We start from the raw sequence: 26,766 nt of genomic DNA on the forward strand, positions 1-26,766 counted from the left end.
TCCGTGTCCCCTCCCTGCCTCAGCCCCTCACTGTCACCTCACTATCTTACAACCTCACTGTCCCTCAGCTCTTGTCCCCTCATTCCCTCAGCCCCCACTCACTGTCCGTCACTCCGTGTCCCCTCATTGCCTCAGTCCCTCACTGCCTCCCCTCACTCTGCCTGTCCCCTCATTCCCACACACCCTCACTGCCTGTCACTCAGCTCCTGACTCCTCTTTCCCTCACTGCCTTCCTGCACTGTCCCCTCACTCACTGCCTCCCTGCAGGCCTGTCCCCTCACTCACTGCCTCCCTGCACTGTCCCCTCACTCCACTCACTGCCTCCCTGCACTGTCCCCTCACTCACTCACTCACTCACTCACTGCCTCCCTGCACTGCCCCTCACTCAGTCCCCTCACTGCCTCCCTGCACTGTCCCCTCACTCACTCACTGCCTTCCTGCACTGTCCCCTCACTCACTGCCTCCCTGCACTGTCCCCTCACTCACTGCCTCCCTGCACTGTCCCCTCACTCACTCACTGCCTCCCTGCACTGTCCCTCCTCACTCACTCACTGCCTCCCTGCACTGTCCCCTCACTCACTCACTGCCTCCCTGCACTGTCCCCTCACTCACTCACTGCCTCCCTGCACTGTCCCCTCACTCACTCACTGCCTCCCTGCACTGTCCCCTCACTCACTCACTGCCTCCCTGCACTGTCCCCTCACTCACTCACTGCCTCCCTGCACTGTCCCCTCACTCACTCACTGCCTCCCTGCACTGTCCCCTCACTCACTCACTGCCTCCCTGCACTGTCCCCTCACTCACTCACTGCCTCCCTGCACTGTCCCCTCACTCACTCACTGCCTCCCTGCACTGTCCCCTCACTCACTCACTGCCTCCCTGCACTGTCCCCTCACTCACTCACTGCCTCCCTGCACTGTCCCCTCACTCACTCTCTCCCTCAGCACTGAATCAGGGTCACTCTCTCCCTGTCACCCTCTCTCTCCCTCAGTCTCTTTCCCTATCACTCTCTCCCCTTCATCAGCACCCCCCCCCCCAACTCCCTCAAACTCTCTCTCCCTTCATCAGTCTCTCTCTACCCACATCAATTTTTCACTCTCCCCCTCTACAATCCTTCACTCTATGAATCTCTCTCCCCCATCAATCTCTCGCTCTGTCTGCTTCACCCCACTATCACTCTCTCCCTCTCCACTATCTCTCTCTCACTCTCTCTCTCTTCCCTCCTTCATCTTTTTTACATTTTTATATCTATCTATTATATATGATTGCCCTTTCTTTTTAAATGTACTTTATCACACTTGCTTATATTTTTATATATTTTAAAGCACTTTAAAGTCCTGGCAATTCCCTTTCTGCTTGTCACTTTCTCTGCTTCTCTTTCCCTGCTGGAGTTCACTGTTTAATACTCACACCTTCTCCCTTTCTGCTTCATGCTTTCTTAACCAAGCTAGCTACTGTGTTAGTTAACCAAGCTAACCAATGTTTTAGTTAAGCAAGCTTATATTTTTCCACTCAGTTGTAACTTTATTCAGGTGTTTTTAAAAAAAATATTATTTCCTGTGAAATGATCATTTGTTTGTTTGGCACTTTTTGTTAGAATGATTTTTAAACAGATTTGTATTTATTCGGGTGTGATTGCTAATTGCAAACTTTCTTTCGCAACCAATTTATAAACATTTGTTTCTCTCTCACTCTGCGTTTCGGTGGAACAAACCTATATTTTCTGACACTCAGGTTCTCCTTTCTTTGGGTGCGGTTATAGATTTCTTTGATAGTTGTGTTGTAAATGTTTTATATTTACTTTAATCCTTCTTGTCTATTAACTGTTTGCACATTCAGTCCTACGTGTGTTCGCACACAGTCATTGATTAGACTCCTGCTGATAGGTATCATACCGTAAATGTTCCTTCCTCATTCCATGTTACACTCAGTCCTTTTTAAGTTGTCCAGCACCTGAATAAATGCAGAACTGTCGCTGTGTGGGGTAGGGGAGAGGAAGTTAAAAGTAAGGGCCTTCGTTTTGCTGCAGAAATCTTGTCTGAACTGCTTTAGAGAAGTAGAACTCTCTCTCTCTCTCTCTCTCTGCCTTGGATGTCTCTTCTGTGGGCGAACAAGCCGTTTCATCAAAGTCGAAACCTTCCAATGAATCACTTGACTGGTTGTGAAAGTAGAACAGGAATGCATCAAAAAGCAAAGGGGAGTGGCGGGCAAGTGGGGGGGCGGGGGCTGCGGGGAGGGCGGGGGGGTGTGGATGTCGCAGGGGGTGTGGACATCGCGGGGGGGGTGGGGGGTGTGGACGTCACGGGGGGGGGCGGGGGGTGTGGATGTCACGGGGGGGGGCGGGGGGTGTGGACGTCACGGGGGGCGGGGGGTGTGGACGTCGCAGGGGGGGGGCGGGGGGGGTAGACGTCGCAGGGGGGGGGCGGGGGGGGTGGACGTCGCAGGGGGGGGGCGGGGGGGGTGGACGTCGCAGGGGGGGGCGGGGGGGGTGGACCTCGCAGGGGGGGCGGGGGGGCGGGGGGGGTGGACCTCGCAGGGGGGGCGGGGGGGGTGGACCTCGCAGGGGGGGCGGGGGGGGTGGACCTCGCAGGGGGGCGGGGGGGGTGGACCTCGCAGGGGGGGCGGGGGGGTGGACCTCGCAGGGGGGGCGGGGGGGTGGACCTCGCAGGGGGGGCGGGGGGGGTGGACCTCGCAGGGGGGGCGGGGGGGGTGGACCTCGCAGGGGGGGCGGGGGGGGTGGACCTCGCAGGGGGGGCGGGGGGGGTGGACCTCGCAGGGGGGGCGGGGGGGGGTGGACCTCGCAGGGGGGGCGGGGGGGGGTGGACCTCGCAGGGGGGGCGGGGGGGGGTGGACCTCGCAGGGGGGGCGGGGGGGGTGGACCTCGCAGGGGGGCGGGGGGGGTGGACCTCGCAGGGGGGGCGGGGGGGGTGGACCTCGCAGGGGGGGCGGGGGGGGGTGGACCTCGCAGGGGGGGCGGGGGGTGGACCTCGCAGGGGGGGCAGGGGGTGTGGACCTGGCCGGGGGGGGTGGACCTCGCAGGGGGGGGCGGGGGGTGTGGACGTCGCGAGGGGGCGGGGGGTGTGGACGTCGCAGGGGGGGCGGGGGGTGTGGACGTCGCAGGGGGGGCGGAGGGTGTGGACGTCGCAGGGGGGGCGGGGGGTGTGGACCTCGCAGGGGGGGCGGGGGTGTGGATGTCGCAGGGGGGGCGGGGGGTGTGTGCATTGCTGGGTGGGCAGGGGGAGTGGGTTTTGCGGGGGGTAGAGGGCGTTGTAAGGGGGGCGGAGGGTGTGTGAATTGCTGGGGGGGGGGGAGTGGGTTTTGCGGGGGGTAGAGGGCGTTGTTGGGGGGGCGGGGGGTGTGTGCATTGCTGGGTGGGGGGGGAGTGGGTTTTGCGGGGTGTAGAGGGCGTTGTTGGGGGGGCGGGGGGTGTGGATGTCGCAGGGGGGGCGGGGGGTGTGTGTGCATTGCTGGGTGGGCAGGGGGAGTGGGTTTTGCGGGGGGTAGAGGGCGTTGTTGGGGGGGCGGGGGTGTGTGCATTGCTGGGTGGGCAGGGGGAGTGGGTTTTGCGGGGGGTAGAGGGCGTTGTTGGGGGGGGCGGGGGTGATGGACAGTGTTGCGTGTGAAGGGGTTTTGGAATATTGAAGGTGTCAGACGAGGTTATGCGTTTCCCGTGGTTCTGGCATTAACGTGTCGGTCACAACGCCCGAGCTTTGATTCGCGTGCGAAAATGAGACATCGACAAGATCCCAGGCCGATTGGCGAACGGAGCCTAGCACATGCTGCTTGGGAAACGCTGGAGGATTGATTATTTGCACTTGGTTTCCAGCCCATTTCCTTAATGACCCCCCGCCAACTTCCCAAACAAGTGTCACACAGCCAGAAGCTTGGATGTAAAGTGTCTGCGGGGTGGTGGGGTGGGGTGGGGCGGGGGGGGGGGAGAGTTGAGGCATTTAGTGAGGGGGGGGGTGGGGGGGGAAGAGTTGAGGCATTTAGTGAGGGGCGGAGAGGATCTCGGGGAGTGGGGCAAAGGTCACGGAAGGTTCTGCCACCTAATGGTGAGCTGGAAGAGATTGTGCAGAATATTGGAGAGAGCGGAGTGATCTGATGGTGATTTTTAGAATGAAGTGAATTGAGATGCTGAAATAACTCCTCAGAGGCCGGTGTCCCAGGTTCCCTTTATTTACAAACTCTCTTCCACTCCTAAGAGCGCTTCAGGTACACAGTCAGAATCCGGAGTGTTAGTAGCCCTGACGCTCCTCAATATATACACACAGGTGAGGCTCCCAGATTGGGCAGGCAATCGTTAGCTCAATCAAGGAGCTCATACTCCGACACCTCATGGGCCCTCCTTAAGGTCATTACAGAAGCTGAGAGAGAAAAACCGTTTCCGCTGGTCAAATGGGGGGTGGAGGGGGAATTATGTTGGGCAAAGGGACAAAACAGAAAATCAGAAAGAACCAAGCATTTCATGAGAGAAATACACATTCAAAAAAAAAGGTGCCGGAAATATTCAGCAGGTTAGACAGCACCTATGGAGAGAGATGGAATTAAGAGTCCGGATGTTTCCCGTCTCGGTGGCCCCCGCCTCGAGGTGGGGGGGGGTGCCTCAAAAAGGTGTGGTTTGCGTTCTGTAGCGGCAGGTGGAGCCGAACTCGCCATTCCCCCCGAAACAGCCCGGGGGGGGGGGGCACGGGCTGCCGGGTGTGGGGGTGGGCTGGTTACGAGGACCGCCTCAGTTCCCCGGGGCTTCATCCTGCCTGCATTCTTCAACGTTCAGCCTTCGAGCCCTTGCCCTTCCATCCCCTCACCTTTCCATCCCCTCACCCCCACCACCTAGTTCCTGTCCCATCCATGCCAACCCATTCCCTTCACCCAAACTCAATGGAATTCCCTCCCCAACATGTATTGTGGACCAAGCCACAGCCATTCGAGAAGGCAGCTCACCACCACCTTCCCAAGGGCAACTAGGGATGGGCAATAAATGCTGGCCTAGCCAGCGATGCCCATGTCCAACAAATCAATAAAAAAAATTCAAGTTGAGTTTGGGCAAGAGAAGGAGTACAGAGATCTTGGAGGTTCAAGGAGTTAATGGAGGTAGAGAGGGATCTGGATCATGTGGGTCGCAGCCACAGAGCTGGTGACGAAGATGGATAGTGAGGTCGATGGCGGGGGCACTAATCAAACAGCTCTGCCCTCATAGCAACAACTTCTCGAGTGTTTACAGGCGAACATCGCATTCCACTCCTGGGGGATCAGAGAGTGAGCCATTCGCAGCAGAGAACCGGGGCTCCATCCTGCTCTTGTAGACATTGTGTTAATGGGGCAGGCCCAGTTCAGATCCACCTTCCCCTCCGTCCCCCAAATGTGGGCAGCACGGTGGCACGGCGGTTGGCACAGCTGCCTCACAGCGCCAGGGACCCGGGTTCGATTCCCGGCTTGGGTCACTGTCTGTGCAGAGTTTGCATGTTCTCCCCGTGTCTGCGTGGGTTTCCTCCGGGTGCTCCGGTTTCCTCCCACAGTCCGAAAGACATGCTGGTTAGATGCATTGGCCGTGCTAAATTCTCCCTCAGTGTACCCGAACAGGCACCAGAGTGTGGCGACTGGGGGATTTTCACAGTAACTTCATTGCAGTGTTAATGTAAGCCTACTTGTGGCACTAATAAATAAGTTTAACTTTCCTTTTTTGATAACTTTGGGGGAGGGGAGGTCTCTGATGCTGCAACACTGAACATTTTTCTGCAATTTGAAGCAATATGAATGTGAAAGTCCTGAAAACAGAATTGAAAGTGGGAGAACTGTAAGTCACATGAGAGTAAAACTCTTGAATCTGGGTTAACTGAGTGCTAATGTCAGGACAGAGTGCTTTTTCTCTGAGCTGGTTAAGTAGAGTGATTGAAAGGTATAGAAAAGAAAGGAAGACTTGCATTTATATAGTGCCCCCTCCCCCACCATCCCCCCCCCCCCCCCCCTCCCCCCGCCTCCTCCCCCGGGCCATCACAGGATGTCTCAAAGTGCTTTACAGTCAGTGAAGCATGAATTGAAGTGTTGTTCCTGTCGTGATGTCGGAAAGGCAACAATCAATTTGTGCACAGCAAGATCCCACAAGCAGCATGGTGACAATCACCAGGTTATCCCATTTTTGTGACGTTGAATGAGGGGCAGAAATGAGGACACCGGGAGGGTCTCCCCTGCTCTCGTATCACCTTGGGAAATTATCTATGTCCACCTCAGTTTAACATCACAGCTGAAAGACGGCTCCTCAGACAGTGCAATGCTCCCTCGGCACTGCACTGTAGTGTCTGCCTAAATTTATGTGCCCGAGAATGGGACTTGGATCCAAAGTCTTGCGGTTCAGAGACAATTGTGCTACCACCTGAGTCTCGGCTGGAACCCCTCGATAGTATATATATATATATAATTTATATATTTCTTAATCCTATAGGTAAAGGACACTTATGCATGGTCATTTTTGGAAGAATAATAGAATCCCTACAGTGCAGAAGGAGGTCATTTGGCCCATTGAGTCTGCACCAACTCTCCGAAGAGCACCTTACCTGGGCCCTATCCCCATAACCCCACATATTTACCCTGCTAATACCCCATACCTAGACATCTTTAGACACTAAGAAGCAATTTACCATGGGCAATCCACCTAACCTGTACATCTTGGGACACTAAGGGGCAAGTTAGCATGGCCAGTCCGCCTACCCTGCACAGTTGGGGAGTTCTTCCTGGGGTGTTGTAGTCCATATTTATCCATCGTCCAATTTCATTCTTGCTGTTGGCGGAATCTCATTCCACCTTGTTACACAGTCGGGCACCAATGGAAACCCTTTCTCCACATTCAACCCATCGAGCCTGTTCATTGTTGAAAAGATTTCTGTTGCGTTGCCTCTTTAATCTCGGGAATGTACAAAATTGCGACAGTTTTAGATCGGGTCGGCAGAGAAAAGCTGATGATGCGAAAACTCGGGAGTGCAGGTTCAAGGTTTTGTCTTGGGGTGGTGGGGGGGGGGGGGGAGGAGCGGGAATATGGGGGACAAGTCTTTAATGCAACGGGTGAAAATGATCTGGAACTCGCTCGCTTAGATGGTGATGAAAGTGGAGACGGTCAAAAGGAAATTGGGTGAGCGCTTGAGGGAACTAAACTTACAGGGCTAAGGGGTCATGATGTGGAGATGCTGGCATTGGACTGGGGTGGGCACAGTAAGAAGTCTCAACATCAGGTTAAAGTCCAACAGGTTTACTTGGAATCACGAGCTTTTGGAGCGCTGCTCCTTCATCTGGTGAGTGGAGAGGTGGGTTAGGGTTAGGTTTTTGGGGTCTGACAGAGAGAGGACTTGTCCCCTTTTCTTCATGCTCTGCCACTTTTCTTTCGGCCCCCGTCCAACCCTTGTTGCCCCCTGTCGGCTTGGGGATTGTGAACCTACCTCTCGACTCACCTGATGAAGGAGCAGCGCTCCGAAAGCTCGTGATTCCGAATAAGCCTGTCGAGCTTTAACCTGGGGTTGTGAGACTTTTTACAGGGCTAAGGGGATCAAGTAGCGGTGTGGAGTGGGGTGGGAAGTCTGGCTGGATTGCTGGTACAAACTCAGTGGGCCGAACGGCCTCCTCCTGCACTGTAATGACTCATTCCAATGAGAGGAAGTGGCATTCCACAGCAGGGTGGGGTGGGATGTATGCTGTGCCCAATCGTCGAGTGAAAGAGAGAGCAATGGAGACACACAGAGAAAAGGCCTCGAAACAATTAAAATTCGGGCTGTGAACACCTGGAGAGATAGCCCGCCCTGGCTGATCTGTTTGCTGATGAACAATGGGCGGCATTCATAAACGAATAAAATACTTTCAGTCCCATTGTACTGTGTGCTTTACAGAAAGGGAGTTTGGTAATCTAGATGCGGCCCATAGCACCAGAGAATGCTGGCAGAGGGTTGCCTTACTATGCTGGCAAAAAAAATTTGCTGAAACTACCATGTAAAAGTGACTCATAATGAAATGTTTGATCGTTCTATACCCTCTTGTGTTTTGACCGCTGATTGCTCACAGGGAGGTACCGGGTACAATGCAATCTTTGCTTTGCATATCTCCGGGAGATAGTGGCGACCACAGCCCTCCAGGCATTAGAATCAACCAGTGTCTGTGCAGACAGAACAATCGTGTTAAGTACTGGAAACTCCGCAAACCGCTCCAAGCCCTATTTGCAGAGCTGGAAATGGTAGTGTCGCAGCAGGTTGGGAGGGAGTGCAGTCATTCCCTCCCTCTCGGTGACACTTTTCAGCAGCGTAAATGCCTTCACTGATTAGAGGGCAGATTGAGAATATAAATCTGGGAACTGTCTCCCGCAGTGGGCCGTTTGTTTTGCTTTTGCAAAAAATGTACCTTATTCGTAAAGTACCTGAAATAAGCGTCACGAAACATTTCAACTTCTCATAGCAGATAATTGCAGAGAGCGTAGAATCCCTACAGTGCATAGAAACATAAGATATAGGTGTGGGAGGAGGCCATTCAGCGCTTCAAACCTGCACCACCATTTGATATGATCATGGCTGATCATGCACTTGCAGTATCCCACTTCCACTTTCTCTCCATACCCCTTGATCCCTTCAGCCGCAAGGGCCACGTCCAGGCTCCCTCTTGAACATATCTAACAAACTGGCCCCAACAGTTAAAATTTAAAGTTTATTTATTAGTGTCACAAGTAGGCTTACATTAACGCTGCAATGAAGTTACGGTGAAAATCCCCTAGTCGCCACACTCCGGCGCCTGTTCGGGTACACTGAGGGAGAATTTAGCGCGGCCAATGCACCCTAACCAGCACATCTTTAAGACTGTGGGAGGAAACCGGAGCACCCGGGGGAAACCCACTCAGACACGGGGGAGAACATGCAAACTCCACATAAACAGTGACCCAAGCTGGGAATCGAACCCAAGTCCCTAATGCTGTGAGGCGGCAGTGTTAACCACTGTGCCACCCAATAGCTTTCTGTGGTAGAAAATTCCACAGTTTCACAACTTTCTGAGTGAAGAAGTTCTTCCTCATCTCAGGCCTGAATGGCTTACCCCTTATTCTTAGACCCCAAGTTCTGGACTTCCCCAACATTGGGAACATTCTTCCCACATCTAGCCTGTCCAGTCCCATCAGGATTTCACATGCGGAAGGAAGCCATTCGGCCCATCGAGTTGGCACCGACTCTCCGACAAAGCATCTTCTCCAGCCCCATCCCGTAATCCCACGTATTTGCCCTGCTAATCCACCTAACCTGTATGCCTTTGGACACTAAGGGGCAATTTAGCATGGCCAATCCACCCAACCGGCACATCGTGTGGGAGGAAACCGGAGCACCCGGAAGAAACCCACGCAGACACGGGGAGAACGTGGAGACTCCATACGGATAGTGACCTGAGGCCGGAATCGAACTCGGGTCCCTGGCGCTGTGAGGCAGCAGTGCTAACCACTATGCCACCATATTGCCCATAACCACTTTGCCACCGTGTGCCCATATTCACATTCTCCACAGAGGTGCTTCAATTTAGTAGTATCTGAGCATCACAAATGTTTTGATATTTTCATTACAGAGGGTACAATTCTGTTTAAATTATATACACCAGTCATGTGGCACTCTGAGATGCTACAAAACAAGTTATGTTTGATATATACAATCAAACTGAAGCTTACAGTCCAAGGGGTTTTACCCGGTTACTAGCCTCTCGGTGTACATTGGCTGAAAGGCCAATGACAGTGACCTTTACCCATTGCATCTTGACGGCATCTGCCCCAAGCTTGAGTGAGTCCCTCAGCACACATTAATCTGCATACTGACCCCTATCTGATGGGCGGCAGATAGAATATAACAGCGCAGTACAGGCCCTTCGGCCCTTGATGTTGTGCCGACCAGTGAAACCAATCTAAAGCCCATCTAACCTACACTTTTCCAATAGCATCCATATGTTTATCCAATGACCATTTAAATGCCCTTAATGTTGGCGAGTCCACTGCTGCTGCAGGCAGGACATTCCATGCCCTTACCACTCCCTGAGTAAAGAACCTACCTCTGACATCTGTCCTATATCGATCACCCCTCAATTTAAAGCTATGTCCCCTCGTGCTAGCCATCACCATCCGAGGAAAAAGGCTCTCACTATCCACCCTATCTAATCCTCTGATCATCTTGTATGCCTCTATTAAGTCACCTCTTAACCTTCTCTCTAATGAAAACAACCTCAAGTCCCTCAGCCTTTCCTCATAAGACCTTCCCACCATACCAGGCAACATCCTAGTAAATCTCTGCACTCTTTCCATTGCATCCACATCCTTCCTATAATACGGCGACCAGAACTGTACGCAATACTCCAAGTACGCACCAGAGTTTTGTACAGCTGCAACATGACCTCCTGGCTCCGAAACTCAATCCCTCTACCAATAAAAGCTAACACTCCATATGCCTTCTTAACAACCCTATCAACCTCGGTGCCAACTTTCAGGGATCTATGCACATGGACACCGAGATCTCTCTGTTCATCCACACACAGTGGCACAGTGGTTAGTACTGCTGCCACACAGCGCCAGGGACTTGGGTCTGATTCCCGGCTCGGGTCAATGTCTGTGTGGAGTTTGCACGTTCTCCTCATGTCTGCGTGGGTTTCCTCCGGGTGCTCCGGTTTCCTCCGGTTTCCTCCCACAGTCCGAAAGACATGCTGGTTAGATGGATTGGCCATGTTAAATTGCCCTTTAGTGTCAGGAGGACTAGCTAGGGTAAATGCATGGCGTTATGGGGATAAGGCCTGGGTGGGGTTGTGGTCGGTGCAGACTCGATGGGCCGAGTGGCCTCGTTTTGCACTGTAGGATTCTATGATTCTACAATGGGCTGAGCCTCTCTTGCCAGTTGGAATGAACCTTACAACACCTCCCAAATCCCACATGAATTACTTTTGAAATGTGGTGACTTGTTGTTGGTGAAAACATTAGCCTAAAAAAAGAAACACTTGCATTTCTATAGCGTCTTTTTTGTGACCACCCCGGACTGCTCTGCAGCCAATGAAGTATTTTTGAAGTAAAAACAGAAAGAAAAAATCTGGAAAACTCGGCAAGTGTCTGCCGAGGGAGAAAATAGAGTTAATGTTTCGAATCCTATCTGACTCCACGTCATATGGACCCGAAAAGTTAGCTCTGCCACTCTCTCTCTACAGATCATAGAATCCTACAGTGCAGAAGGAGGCCATTTGGCCCATTGAGACTGTACTGACCACAATCCCACCCAGGCCCTATCCCCACAACCCCATGCATTTACCCTAGCTGGTCCCCCTGACACTAAGGGGCAATTGAGCACATCCAATCCACCTAACCCGCACATCTTTGGACAGTGGGAGAAAACCGGAGCCCCCGGAGGAAACCCATGCAGACGTGGGGAGAACGTGCAGACTCCACACAGACAGTGACCCGAGGCTGGAATTGAACCCGGGTCCCTGGCGCAGTGAGGCAGCAGTGCTAACCACTGTGCCACCGTGCCGCCTAAACCTGCTGTGTCTTTTCAGACTTTTCCATTTTTATTTCAGACTTCCAGCACCTGCAATTCTTTTTGCTTTTACTTAAATATTTTTTGAAGTGTGGTCATTGTTGCAGCATGGGAAATGTGGCGGCCAACTAACGCACAGCAAGCTCCCAGCAATGCGACCGTAGCCAGATAATCTTCTGTTTTGGTGTGATGTGGATTGAGGGATAAATATTGGGCAGGACCCCAGGGGAATAACTCCCCTGCTCTCCTTCAAAATGATGCTGTGGGATCTGTGAGGCATACCCGAGGGGGGGCCTTCTGTTTAACGTCTCGTCTGAAAAATTACAAATGCCCCACCAAGGTTGTCCTGCTTTGAGCGGGATGGGGGGATGCGGTTAGAGGAGATGGGGGTTAAAGGGGAGATTTGATGTTCAAAATCCTGAAGGGATTTTGTGTAATTCAGGAGCAACTGTTTCCAGTGGTAAGAGGATTGGAAAGTGGAGGACACAGATTTCAGACAATTGACAGAATAACCATTGCTGCCTCACAGCGCCAGGGACCCGGGTTTGATTCCCGGCTCGGATCACTGTCTGTGCGGAGTCTGCACGTTCTCCCCGTGTCTGCATGGGTTCCCTCCGGGTGCTCCGGTTTCCTCCCATAGTCGGAAAGATGTGCTAGTTAGGTGTACTGATCCGAACAGACACTGGACTGTGTCGACTAGGGGAATTTCACAGTAACTTCATTGCAGTGTTAATGTAAGCCTTACTTGTGACTAATAAATACATTTTACAAATGTGACACGAGGGGAAAGATTATTTACACAACATGTTGTTGTGATGCACTGGCAGAAACACAGCAACATTGCAAATAGAATCATAGAAACTGTACAGTGCAGAAGGAGGACATTCGGCCCATCGGGTCTACACTGACAACAATCCTACCCAGGTCTTATCCCCACTACCCCACTAATCCCTCTGACCTACACACACCAGGACACTAACAGCCCCAAATACTCCACAGGAATATTATTAGATGAAATGGGCGGCACGCTGGCACAGTGGTTAGCACTGCTGCCTCACAGCGCCAGGGACCCGGGTTCGATTCCCGGCTTGGGTCACTGTCCGTATAGAGTTTTCACATTCTCCCCGTGTCTGCTTAGGTTTCCTCCTGGTGCTCCGGTTTCCTCCCACAGTCCAAAGATGTGCAGGTTAGGTTGATTGGCCATGCTAAATTGACCATAGTGTCAGGGGGATTAGCAGGGTAAATGTGTGGGGTTATGGGAATAGGGATCTGTTTGGTGCAGACTCGATGGGCCGAATGGCCTCCTTCTGCACTGTATGGATTCTATGATTCTATGAAATATAGACTGAGCTACATAAGGAGGGATTGGGTCAGTCACTGAAGCTTGGTGAAGGAGGTGGGTTTTAAGGAGAGGAAGAAAGGGAGGCGGTGAGATTCAGGGAGGGCGTTCCAGAGCTTAGGATCCAGGCTGCTGAAGGCATGAGGGTCCGTGTGTCAGGGACTGCCAAGAGGCCAGACTTGGAGGAGTGCAGAACCTCGAGACTATGGTGAACCCTTCTTGAAAAGTTCAGCCTCAACTGGAGTGTTGTCCAAATCTTCCTTCAGAAAGAATGTGACGGCTTTCGATAGAGCGCAGAAAGGATTCATCATAGCAATGATTCCAGGCATGAGGAACGTCAGTTCCAAGATAGATCGGAGAAGCTGGGAATGTTTTATTTGATTTGATTTATTATTGTCACATGTATTGATAGACAATGAAAAGTATTGTTTCTTGCGCGCTATACAGACAAAGCATACCGTTCATAGAGAAGGAAAGGAGAGAGTGCAGAATGTAGGGTTACAGTCATAGCTAGGTTGCAGAGAAAGATCAACTTAATGCAAGGTAGGTCCATTCAAAAGTCTGATGGCAGCAGGGAAGAAACTGTTCTTGAGTCGGTTGGTACATGACCTCAGACTTTTGTATCTTTTTCCCAACGGAAGAAGGTGGAAGAGAGAATGTGCGGGGTGAGTGGGGTCTTTAATTATATTGGCTGCTTTTCCGAGGCAGCGGGAAGTGTAGACAGAGTCAATGGATGGGAGGCTGGTTTGTGTGATGGATTAGGCTACATTCACAACCTTTTGTAGTTCATTCCGGTCTTGGGCAGAGCAGGAGCCATACCAAGCTGTGATACAAGCAGAAAGAATGCTTTCTGTGGTGCATCTGTAAAAATTCAGTAAGAAGTCTCACAACACCAGGTTAATTTGGAATCACGAGCTTTTGGAGCGCTGCTCCTTCATCAGGTGAGTGCAGGAGCAGCGCTCCGAAAGCTCGTGCTACCAAATAAACCTGTTGGACTTTAACCTGGTGTTGTGAGACTTCTTACTGTGCCCAACCCGGTCCAACGCCGGCATCTCCACATCACGGCTACTACCAACTCTGTAAAAGTTGGTGAGAGTCGTAGCTGAGTCGTAGTTTTCCTTGGAATAGCAAAGGTTGAGAGGAGATTTGATGAAGATGTTCAAAATCATGAGGGAGCCTGGACAGCACAGACAGGGAGAAACTGTTCCCATTGGTGGAAGGATCGAGAAGCAGAGGTGGCACGAGGAAATTATTTTTCATGCAGCGAGTGGTTAAGATCTGGAATGTGCTGCCTGTGAGTGTGCCGGAGGCAGGCTCAATCATGGTTTTCGAAAGAAATAGATAATTATCTAAAGGAAATTAAAACGTGGGGTTACAGGGAACAAAAATGTTTAATTTATTATTGTCACATGTATTAGTATACAGTGAAAAATATTGTTTCTTGCGCACTATACAGACAAAGCATACCGTTTATAGAGAAGGAAAGGAGAGAGTGCAGAATGTAGTGTTGGAGTCATAGCTAGGGTGTAGAGAAAGATCAACTTAGTGCGAGGTAGGTCCATTCAAAAGTCTGACAGCAGCAGGGAAGAAGCTGTTCTTGAGTCGGTTGGTACGTGACCTCAGACATATCTTGTATCTTTTTCCCGATGGAAGAAGGTGGAAGAGAGAATGTCCGGGTTGCGTGGGGGTCCTTGATTATGCCGGCTGCTTTGCCGAGGCAGCGGGAAGTGTAGACAGAGTCAATGGATGGGAGGCTGGCTTGAGTGATGGATTGGGTTACGTTCATGACCTTTTGTAGTTTTTTATGGGAGTGGGAATCGGAGAATTGCTGCTTCAGAACTCCGGGAAACACAAAGGGGCAAATGGACTTCTGCTGTGTTGTATCTATTTTATGATCTTATCTCGGAGAGTCAGCATAGACCTGGTGGGCTGAATGGCCTGTTTCTGTGCTGTGTGACTCCATAGTGCTGGTAAATGGGATTAGTGAAGAATTGGCATTTGATGGTTGGCATGGACGTGGTGGGCTGAATGGCCTGTTTCTGTGGTGTTTGACTCTATGACTTCAGTTGTGGGACTGGAGGAGGTTGGGTACATGGAAGGGGGGGGGGGGGTGGGGGCAAAACAAAGATCAGAATAATACAAAAACAGAAAATGCTGGAAAATCTCAGCAGGTTTGACAGCATCGGTGGAGAGAGAATAGAGCCAACGTTTCGAGTGAGGGTGACCTCCAGAGCTGGGACATCCAGAGGATTGACAACTTGAGAATGTATCTCTCGCCGCAGGGCTGCAGTGAAGCTTTAACCCTGGGTAAGCGGCATAGATAACCTATAATCTCAACCCTCTGAAGCGTGAGGCAATTAATGCCACCCGCCCCCCCCCCCCCCCCCCCCCCCCCCAAGCAAAAGTCACTTTCCAGTCATGTCAAGGGTCACTGGAAGTGCACGAATGATCACGAGATTTGGAAAATAAAAATAACCAGCCACATGGGGAGATTGTGGAGAAGTGGAAATATCGATTCTGCTTCCAAAAAGACCAGGGCTGCTGTGTGAGTTTCGTTTTAACATTCTGCCTAGCGCTATGTGCAAACCGTTCTTGGATACTCCAGTTTACAGTACGCACCCTGACCACTGTTTTAGTCTGTAGTTTAAAAATGGCACCATGCTGTGTTGTAAAAGAGAGGAATAAAAGCAGACAACGCTGGAAATATTCAGGAGGTTATAGTAGGCTACGTGGAGAGAGAGACAGAATCGTCTTTTCTGATTTTTATTCATTTGGGAACATGGGCGTCGCTGACTGGCCAGCATTTATTGCCCATCCCTAGTTGCCCTTGGGAAGGTGGTGGTGAGCCACCTTCTTGAATCGCTGCAGTCCACGTGCTGTGGGTTGACCCACAATGCCGTTAGGGAGGGAATTCCGGGATTTTGACCCAACAACTGTGAAGGAACGGCGATATATTTCCAAGTCAGGATGGTGAGTGGTTTGGAGAGGAACTTGCAGGTAGTGTTGTTCCCATGTATCTGCTGCCCTTGTCCTTCTAGATGGAAGTGGTCGTGGGTTTGGAAGGTGCTGTCTAAGGATCTTTGGTGAATTGCTGCAGTGCATCTTGTAGATAGTACACACTGCTGCTACTGAGCGTCGGTGGTGGAGGGAGTGGATGTTTATGGATCTGGTGCCAATCAAGCGGGGCTGCTTTATCCTGGATGGTGTCAAACTTCTTGAGTGTTGTTGGTGCTGCATCCATCCAGGCAAGTGGGGAGTATTCCATCACACTCCTGACTTGTGCCTTGTAGATGGTGAATAGGCTTTGGGGAATCAGGAGGTGAGTTAGTCGCCGCAGTATTCCTAGCCTCTGACCTGCTCTTGTAGCCACTGTGTTTACGTGGTGAGTCCAGTTGAATCTCTGGTCAATGGTAACCCCAAGGATGTTGACGGTGGGGGATTCAGTGATGGTAACACCATTGAAGTCAGGGGGTGGTAGTTAGAGTGTCTCTTATTGGTGATGGTCGTTGCCTGGCATTTGTGTGGTGCGAATGTTACTTGCCACTTGTCAGCCCAAGTCTGGACATTGTCTTGATGGGTGGAACTTTCCTGTCCCGCCCGCCATGGGAATCGTAGTGGGCGGGACACGGACTATGCAAAGGTGCATCAACCTCGGATGGAATTTTCTGGTCTTGGGACGAGTGCAACTGGAAAATCCACCCAATGACTTTGTCACTCCCTCCACAGATGCCACCAGACCTCTACCGAGTATTCCTGCATTTTCTGTTGTTTTATAATTCCAGCACCCTCAGTATTCTGCTTTTCTGATTTGTAGGTGAGGTGGGAGTTTCAACCCAATTCCGCAGTTGGCATGTCCCTCTATCCTCCCGATCCGCGGGTCAAACAGAACCCGGAGGTGAACTGAGGGGGAAAAAAATCATGGGGGGGGAGGGGGGCGGCACAGTCAATGAGCTTGAGTTTGTGTCTTTATAAGCTCCGTTTGTGAACAGAATTCCCACTCACCTGAAGAAGGGGCTTAGAGCTCCGAAAGCTTGTGTGGCTTTTGCTACCAAATAAACCTGTTGGACTTTAACCTGGTGTTGTTAAACTTCTTACTGGGTTTCCTCCCACAGTCCAAAGATATGCGGGTTAGGTTGATTGGCCAGGCTAAATTGCCCCTTTTGTCAGGGGGACTAGCTAGGGTAAATGCATGGGGTTATGGGGATAGGTGGGATTGTGGTCGGTGCAGACTCAATGGGCCAAATGGCCTCCTTCTACACTGTAGGATTTTATGATTCGATGATCTCCGTTTGTAAACCAGACCTGGTCATTTCTGTTATCCAATATCAATCGTCATGATTCCACTTTGCCACTTCTCAACCTGCTTCCTCATCAACCTCACCTGCCTTGAACTTCAACAACCCCCTCTCTCTCTCTACCCTGTCCCTTCCCTCATCCTGACTGACTCCCAGCCATCATTCCCTCCCTTCCTGCACTTGGTCCCAACAACTCTGTTGTGAAATAGTTCCTTCATTCATTCACAGATTGTGTGCCATCGCTGGTTAGGCCAGCATTTGTTACCCAAAGAAACATAAAAACAGAAAATAGGAGCAAGGGGAGGCCTTTTGGCTAAGATGGAGCTCAGATCAAGCCTAGGAGGGGATTCAAGATGAGGGGGGATCTTATTCAAACTTACAGGATACTGCGAGGCCTGGATAGAGTGGACGTGGAAAGGATGTTTCCACTAGTAGGAAAAACTAGAACCAGAGGGCACAACCTCAGGCTAAAGGGATGATCCTTTGAAACAGAGATGAGGAGGAATTTCTTCAGCCAGAGAGTGGTGAATCTGTGGAACTCTTTGCCGCAGAAGGCTGTGGAGGCCAGGTCATTGAATGTCTTTAAGATAGAGATAGAGGGGTTCTTGATTAATAAGGGGATCAGGGGTTATGGGGAAAAGACAGGAGAATGGGGATGAGAAAAATATCAGCCATGATTGAATGGTGGAGCAGACTTGATGGGCCGAGTGGCCTAATTTTGCTCCTATGTCTTATGGTCTATGATCTTATGTAATGCCTGCTTCTATCTGCTTGGACCTTGTTGATTGAGCCCAAGACAGGAAGAATGGGCCCTGTCTTGTCAGCTTGGATCTGTAATGTTTCTCTTGTAGGTACTCTGATTGGGCCAATTTGGTTTCTTGATTGGATATAAATTTTTTTTAAAACTACTTTCTGTGGTAATGAATTCCACAGGCTCACCACTCTCTGGGTGAAGAAATTTCTCTTCATTTCTGTCCTAAACGGTCAACCCTGTACCTTCAGACTGTGAACCCTGGTTCTGGACACCCCCACCATCGGGAACATCCTTCTTGCATCTACCCTGTCTAGTTTTGTTCGAGTTTTATAGGTTTGTCTCTTATCCCTAATTGCCCTTTGAGCAGCTGGTAGTGAGCCGCCACCTTGAAACCACTGCAGTCCGTGTAGTGTGGGTACACCCAGAGTGCTGTTAGAGAGGGAGTTCCAGGATTTTGACCCAGCGACAGTACAGGAACGGCCGATATATTTCCAAGTGAGGAGAGTGTGTGATTGGGAGCGGAACTTGCAGGTGGTGGTGTTCCCAGGCATTCGCTGCCCTTGTCCTTCTAGGTGGTAGAGATGGCAGGTTTGGAAGGTGGTATAGAAGGAACTTTGGTAAGTTGCTGCAGTGTATCTTGGAGATGGTACACACTGCTGCCACTGTGCATCAGCGGTAGAGGGAGTGAATGTTTACGGTGGTGGATGAGGTGCCAATCATAGAATCATAGAAACCCTACAGTGCAGAAGGAGGCCATTCGGCCCATCGAGTCTGCACCGACCACAATCCCACCCAGGCCCTACCCCACATATTTTACCTGCTAATCCCTCTAACCTACGCATCTCAGGACTCGAAGGGGCAATTTTTAACCTGGCCAATCAACCTAACCCGCACAATCAAGTGGGGCTACTTTATCCTGGCTGGTGTGGAGCCTCTGGGATGTTGTTGGAGCCTGGCAGACTCTAGTCCGCCACCGTGTTCTTCCATCCCCCAAATCCTTTCCAATTTGGAGTGCCCCAGATCCATTCCTGGATCTGTTAAGACACAGCAGAGATAAGCTGCTGCGAAACTTGTTTTATCCTCCTCGAACATGTTCAAAACAAGTTTTCTCGGGGGAGCGTTTCCTATTTTATTCAACGTCATGTAGGTTTGTGTTGCTGAGAACAATAATAACTCTGTACATGAAGTTGGTAAATACATTTTAAAAAAGAATGAATGAATTCAATATTGAAGATGATGTTTTGATTTGATTTATTATTGTCACATGTATTGGGATACAGTGAAAAGTATTGTTTCTTGCACGCTATACAGACAAAGCATACCGTTCATAGAGAAGGAAAGGAGAGAGTGCAGAATGTAGTGTTACAGCCATAGCTAGGGTGTAGAGAAAGATCAACTTAATGCAAGGTAGGTCCATTCAAAAGTCTGATGGCAGCAGGGAAGAAGCTGTTCTTGAGTCGGTTGATACGTGACCTCAGACTTTTGTATCTTTTTCCCAATGGAAGAAGGTGGGATTTGATTTGATTTATTATTGTCGCATGTATTATTATACAGTGAAAAATATTGTTTTCTTGTATGCTATACAGACAAAACATACCGTACATAGAGAAGGAAAAGAGAGGGTGCAGAATGTAGTGTTACAGTCATAGCGAGGGTGTAGAGAAAGATCAACTTAATATAAGGCAGGTAGGTCCATTCAAAAGTCTGATGGCAGCAGGGAAGAAGCTGTTCTTGAGTCGGTTGGTACATGACCTCAGACTTTTGTATCTTTTTCCCAACGGAAGAAGGTTGAAGAGAGAATGTCCGGGGTGCGTGGGGTCCTTAATTATGCTGGCTGCTTTGCCGAGGCAGCGGGAAGTGTAGACAGAGTCAATGGATAGATGTTTAATGGGGAGGATTTTGAAATAACTCCATGTTTGGGGTGGCACAGTGGTTAGCACTGCTGCCTCAGCGCCAGGGACCCGGGTTCGATTCCTGGCTTGGGTCACTGTCTGTATGGAGTCTGTATGTTCTCCCTGTGTCTGCGTGGGTTTCCTCCGGGTGCTCCGGTTTCCTCCCACAGTCCGAAAGATGTGCTGGTTGGGTGCATTCGCCAGGCTAAATGTTCCCTCAGTGTACCCAAACAGGCACCAGAGTGTGGCGACTAGGGGATTTTCACAGTGATTTCATTGCAGTGTTAATGTAAGCCTACTTGTGACTCATAAATAAACTTCAAACCTTTATGTTAGTATAAGGTTTGTTTTCAGCGTGCTTTTTCTTTGGCTTCGTGTCCCAACTCACCCCAAATCCCCGTCATCCACTCGCCCCTACTTCCTGACCAGCATTGTCTCCTGGTCCAGCAGAGGCCGATTTTAACATTCCCAATCTTGGGACAGGTAACGAAATAGATTTTTTTTCTCATTCATAAAATGTGGCCAATCCCTAAAATTGTCATCAATCATAAAATTGTCCATCCCTAATTGCCCTTGAGAAGGTGGTGGTGAGCCGCCTTCTTGAACCTCTGCAATCCCTGAGGTGTAGGTACACACAGGGAGGCAGTTCCAGGATTTGATGGACAGGCTTCGGGGAATCAGGAGGTGAGTTACTTGCCGCAGGATTCCCAGCCTCTGACTTACTCTTGTAGCCACAGTATTTATATGGCTGGTCCAGTTAAGTTTCTGGTCAGTGGTAACTCCCGGGATGGTGATAGGGGGAGGTGTTGGCGTAATATTATTGTCACTGGACTAGTATTGCAGAGACCCAGGGTAGTGGGGTGGAATCCCACCATGGTAGATGGCAAAATTTGAATTAAATAAAAAAAATCTGGAATTAAGAATCTAGACAGGTTGCAAAGTTGGGCCGAGAGGTGGCGGATGGAGTTTAATGCGGAGAAGTGTGAGGTAATTCACTTTGGTAGGAATAACAGATGTGTTGAGTATAGGGCTAACGGGAGGACTTTGAATAGTGTGGAGGAGCAGAGGGATCTAGGTGTATGTGTGCATAGATCCCTGAAAGTTGGGAATCAAGTAGATAAGGTTGTTAAGAAGGCATATGGTGTCTTGGCGTTTATTGGTAGGGGGATTGAATTTAGGAGTCGTAGCGTTATGTTGCAACTGTACACAACTCTGGTGCGGCCGCACTTGGAGTACTGTGTGCAGTTCTGGTCCCCACATTACAGGAAGGATGTGGAGGCTTTGGAGAGGGTGCAGAGGAGGTTTACCAGGATGTTGCCTGGTATGGAGGGGAGATCCTATGAGGAGAGGCTGAGGGATTTGGGATTGTTTTCGCTGGAAAGGCGGCGGCTAAGAGGGGATCTTATTGAAACATATAAGATGATTAGAGGTTTAGATAGGGTGGATAGTGATAGCCTTTTTCCTCTGATGGAGAAATCCAGCACGAGGGGGCATGGCTTTAAATTGAGGGGGGGTAGTTATAGAACCGATGTCAGGGGTAGGTTCTTTACCCAGAGGGTGGTGAGGGATTGGAATGCCCTGCCAGCATCAGTAGTAAATGCGCCTAGTTTGGGGGCGTTTAAGAGATCCGTAGATAGGTTCATGGACGAAAAGAAATTGGTTTAGGTTGGAGGGTCACAGTTTTTTTTTTTAACTGGTCGGTGCAACATCGTGGGCCGAAGGGCCTGTTCTGCGCTGTAATGTTCTATGTTCTATGTTCTATGTTCTATGTACTGATGATCATGGAACCATTGTCGATTGTTGTAAAAAGTCATCTGGGTCACTAATATTCTTTAGGGAAGGAAATCTGCCATCCTTACCCGGTCTGGCCTACATGTGACTCCAGAGTCACAGCAATGTGGTTAACCCCTCGGAAATGGCCGAGCGAGACACTCCATTGTATCAAACCACTAAGGAGATGGGTCTAGAGGAGGTGTAAATGGCAAATGCAGGAGCATTGCCAACAGTTGCTGTCTGACAAGATGGAGGAAGTGGTTATGTTCTGAGATTCAGTGTTTAGCCAGGAAGGCTGGAAAGGGCCTGACCGAAAGCTGAGGTGGGGGTTCTTTGAGTTTGGGCTTCGCCGGGAACGGCCGAGGTTGGTGAGTGGGAGGAAGGTGGAGAATTAGAAGGACAGGTGAGGGGGTCATGCTTGTGGATTGAATGGAGGTCCCTACAGCATTACCCTAGGTCTCTGGGTGACTATAGTGAAAGTGGGATGCTGGAGTCAAAGGAATACCAATCCTTCTCTGCTTCACCGCGTTTATAGGCTGGCACAGTTAGAAGGGAGGAGGTAAAAGGACAGGTGTTGCATTTCCTCAGCTTGAAAGGGAAGGTGTGGTGGAGAGGCAAGAGGCTTTTGGGGGTGATTGAGGGGTGGATGTCACAGAGGGACAGTCCTCCTCACATTGCTGCTATTTATTTTTAGAGGGGCGCTTTAGATTTCAATTTGTCCCAACGCAGAGAACTGACTGGATGTCTAAAAATAAATATTAAACCTTGCAAGGAACACAGTGTGTCTCTCGCCCTGTGCAGAGCCAGAGATGTGGAGATGCCGACGTTGGATTGGGGTAAATACAGTAAGAGTTTTAAAACTGGTGTTGTTAAAACTCTTTCTGTGTTTACCCCAGAGCCAGAGAGCCAAGACGGGTCTGAATGCTCGCCAGTCAGTTTAAAAACTCCAGGCTGCTTCTCAAGTTGTATTAAAGTGGGAGAAGTCCGAAGCAGCTGGCGCTAGTACAAGGGGCTGAGTGGCCACCCCCTACGCTGGAGCACACTGTGAACTGCAAATGCTGATTGTTTGAGGTTACAAAATTATTTCAGGTTGGAGATTGTGGAGGCTGCAACGCAGAGAGGTCACAGTTTGAAGCCTTGGTTTATGTGCAGTTGCTGGTGTCTAGCAGGCTAGTAACATTCTCCTGTTATCTAGCATCTCCAATGTAGTAACGTATAACAGCGTGCTTCACCTTAATCAACACACAGTGGGAGCAAGAACGTAGTTAGAGAGGGTTAAAGGGGGTGAGAGGGTTAAAGGGGGAGAGAGGGAGAAGGTTAAAGGGGGAGAGAGGGAGAGGGTTAAAGGGGGAGAGAGGGTTAAAGGGGGAGGGACGGAGAGGGTTAAAGGGGGTGAGAGGGGAAGGGTTAAAGGGGGAAAAAGGGGGAGAGAAGGAGAGGGCTAAAGGGGGGCGAGGGCTAAAGGGGGTGAAAGGGGAAGGGGTAAAGGGGGAGAAAGGGAGAGGGGTAAAGGGGGAGAGAGGAAGGTGAGGCGGAGAGGTTTGTGGAGGGAGTTCCGGGTGAACTGGGGGTCTCGGCAACTGAAGGCTTGGCTGCCAAGGGTGGGGTGATTGAAATCAAAGAGGCTGGACTGAGAGGAGCGCAGAGATCCCGGAAACTGGGAATATGTGTGGACGGAAAGGAAATCCAGAGGGGGAGCCTTCGCTGGGATCCTTGTTCTCGATTCCCAGGCTGAGCAGGCTGCTGCACAGTGCAATCCAGCGGAACTTTGCACACATTTGTTCAGCATCGTCAGTGGAAACCTGTGAAGGGGTGGGAGATATTGACAAACTGATAAATGCTGTCCTCCATCCCTCTCTGCCAAACACGCTGCAGCACAGTAACGGGTCATTTGGCCCATCTGGTCCATACCAGTGTTGGTGTTTCTTGTAAACCCCCTCCCACTCCCTCTTCATCTCATCCTATCAACATATTCTTCTATTCCTTTCTCCCTCACGGGTTTACCCAGCTTCCTCCGAATCACCGTGACCATCCCCTGCGCTAACAAGGTTCCACATTCTCGCCGCTCACTGTCTAAAGAGTTTCTCCTGAATTCCCCATTGGATTTATTTGCAACCATCAAACTTATGGTGTCTAGTTGCGATCTCCTCCACAAGCACAAACATCTCTGTGTCTATCAAACCCCTTCATCATTGTAAAGACCTCTCTATCAGGTCACCACTGGCCTTTTCAAAAAAAATAAATGAACCCAAGCCTGTTCAATCTTTCCAGAGAGGTTTGTGTAAATACTTTCTGCATCTCCTGCAGTATCTGTATATCCCTTTCATAATATTGAGACTAGAACTGTTCACACAGTGTCTGTAACCTTGACTATAACTTCACGGTGGTCAGCACAGTGACACAGTGGTTAGCAATGCTGCCTCACAGCGCCAGGGACCCGGGTTCGATTCCCGGCTTGGGGTCACTGTCTGTGTGGAGTCTGCACGTTCTCCCCGTGTCTGCGTGGGTTTCCTCCCACAGTCTGAAAGACGTGCTGGTTCGGTGCATTGGCCATGCTAAATTCTCCCTCAGTGTGCCCGAACAGGCGCTGGAGTGTGGCAACTAAGGGATTTTCGCAGTAACTTCATTGCAGTGTTAATCACTTGTGACTAATAAATAAAAGTTAAATTTTCAACAGTAAGCTGTAATGCTAAGCAGGTTGAATTGAGGGAAGGCTGTCACAAGTTTAGTTAGTTATACATTGTTAGCTTGTCGCTGATCCTCATGGGGTGAAGTCTCATGCCGCAGTCTGTGAATGAAGGGGTGCCTAACCCCCGCACTAAAGCTAAGGAAATTCGGCATGGCCACAGCGATTCACCGATTTTTACCAATGTACCACAGAAAGCATCATTTCTGGATGCATCACAGCTTGGTCTGGCTCCTGCTCTGACCAAGACCGCAAGAAACTACAAAGGGTCGTGAATGTAGCCCAGTCCATCACGCAAACCAGCCTCCCATCCATCGACTCCGTCTACACTTCCTGCTGCCTTGACAAAGCAGCCGGCTTAATCAAGGACCCCCATGTACCCCGGACATTCTCTCTTCTACCTTCTTCCGTTGGGAAAAAGAGACAAAAGTCTGAGAACACGTACCAACCGACTCAAGAACAGCTTCTTCCCTGCTGCTGTCAGACTTTTGAATGGATCTACCTTGCATTAAACTGACCTTTCTCTACACCCTAGCTAATGACTGTGACGCTACATTCGGCACCCTCTCCTTTCCTTCTCTCCTGTGTACTCTTTGAACAGTATGTTGCACATCTTTAAGACAGAGATGGATAGGTTCTTAATTAATAAGAGGATCAGGATTTATGGGGAAAAGGCAGGAGAATGGGGATGAGAAAAAGAAAATCAGCCATGATTGAATGGCGGAGCAGACTCGATGGGCCGAGTGGCCTAATTCTGCTCCTATGTCTTTTGGTCTTATGGTCGATGCACAAGAAACAATACTTTTCACTGTATACTAATACACGTGACAACAATAAATCAAATGAAATCACTAACCGATCTTCCCTTTGGTTCTTTCCCCCACAGTACAAAGTCAAGCCCACGGTGGAACATCACAAGAAGGTTTTTTCAGAAACATTTGAGCAGCCTCCGATATACGTGCCTGTCCTCACCTACATGGGCTATGGGATTGTCACCTTGTTTGGGTACCTGAGGGACTTTATGCGTGCCTGGGGTCTCGAAAAATGTCACGCGTCTCAGGAGAGAAAAGAGCAAAAGGTACGATTATCTCGGTCCTCGGTCAAGGTGGATGTAGATGTTTAATGGCGAACGTTGCTTCGAATGTTGTCTGGCCGTGCCGACTTGCCACTTTTATCTTCTCTGTTTTTCACTCTTCGGTTGAGCCTACCTTTACCGGGAGTGGTGATTAATGTCGCAATGGGGTTAATGCCAAGTTGCACCTCACTCCTGCTTCACCTGCGCGGCCGTCTCTGTAGTGAACGCAGCTGGAGATTGTTGGGGGCTATTCCGCCAGGAGAGGGTCTGGAACAACCCCACCCCACCCCCTCGCCATCAAAGAAACATAAAAACGTAGAGAATAGGAGCAGAATGAGGCCATTCGGCCCTTCGAGCCTGCTCTGCCATTCATCACAATCATGGTTGATCATCCAAATCAGTAGCCTAATCCTGCTTTCTCTCCATAACCTTTGATCCATAGGATCATAGAATCCTTACAGTGCAGAAGGAGGCCCATCGAGTCTGCACTGACCACAATCCACACTCAGGCCCCATCCCCGTAACACCCACATATTTACCCTGCTAATCCTCCTGACACTAAGGAGCAATTTAGCGTGGCCAATCCACCTAACCCACACATCTTTGGACTGTGGGCGGAAACCAGAGCACCCGAAGGAAACCCACACAGACACGAACGTGCAAACTCCATTCGCCCCAAGTGCTATATCCAGCCGCTTCTTGAATACATTCAATGTTTTGGCATCAACTACTTCCTGTGGTAATGAATTCCACAGGCTCACCACTCTTTGGGTGAAGAAATGTCTCCTCATGTCTGTCCTAAATGTTCTACCCCGTATCCTCAGACTGTGACTCCTGGTTGCAAAACTTGCATTTGTATAGTGCCTTTCACATCCTCAGTCAGAGGTCGTCGGAGGTGCTGTATCCATACAGTTCCTTTCTCCTGGTGTAGTTTAAACAGCAATTTTACTCCGTTTACAGCGACTGGATCCTAATCGTCTACTTTTAAACCTCTTCGGTGATGAGGTTCTTGCATCTTGTTTTATCCAATATCATAGAATCTCTACAGTGCAGAAGGAGGCCATTCGGCCCGTCGAGTCTGCACCATATATCCTCGAAAGGCTCCTCAGGAAATCAGGAGAGAGAGGGAGGGTGCGAGTGGGGCACGGGCAGGTTTAAGGCTCTAAACTGAGTTTCTCATCGTCCAGACTGAACAGCTGGAGCCACACACCGGCTGAAACCAGATCCAAACTGGAAAGTTCCAATCTTTTTAAAGCCGGTCTGTCAGTGTCAAGTTGCTGGGCTGCTGATTCTGACCTTCGGGCAGCTTCTTGGGTCTAATTTTTTTTTTTTGAAAAGCCCACAAGAAGACCAAAGCTGCCCAAAGATCAATCATATCTAGGGACAATGCCAACAAAAAAATCAAATTAATGTGATTCCAATTTTAAAGATGCACGGTC

General features: G+C 50.1%; 1 protein-coding gene across 1 annotated transcript in view; it reads left to right on the plus strand.

Moving 5' to 3' along the window:
* sptlc3 (serine palmitoyltransferase, long chain base subunit 3) overlaps positions 1-26,766 on the plus strand; it is a 105,065-nt gene that overhangs the window by 3,679 nt on the left and 74,620 nt on the right. Inside the window, exon 2 of the mRNA XM_078230385.1 lies at positions 25,139-25,330. Within this exon, the coding sequence (XP_078086511.1) occupies positions 25,139-25,330 (192 nt within the window). The remainder of the gene's footprint in view (positions 1-25,138; positions 25,331-26,766) is intronic.

This window comes from Mustelus asterias, chromosome 15 (assembly GCF_964213995.1).
Source record: "Mustelus asterias chromosome 15, sMusAst1.hap1.1, whole genome shotgun sequence".
Taxonomy (NCBI): Eukaryota; Metazoa; Chordata; class Chondrichthyes; order Carcharhiniformes; family Triakidae; genus Mustelus; species Mustelus asterias.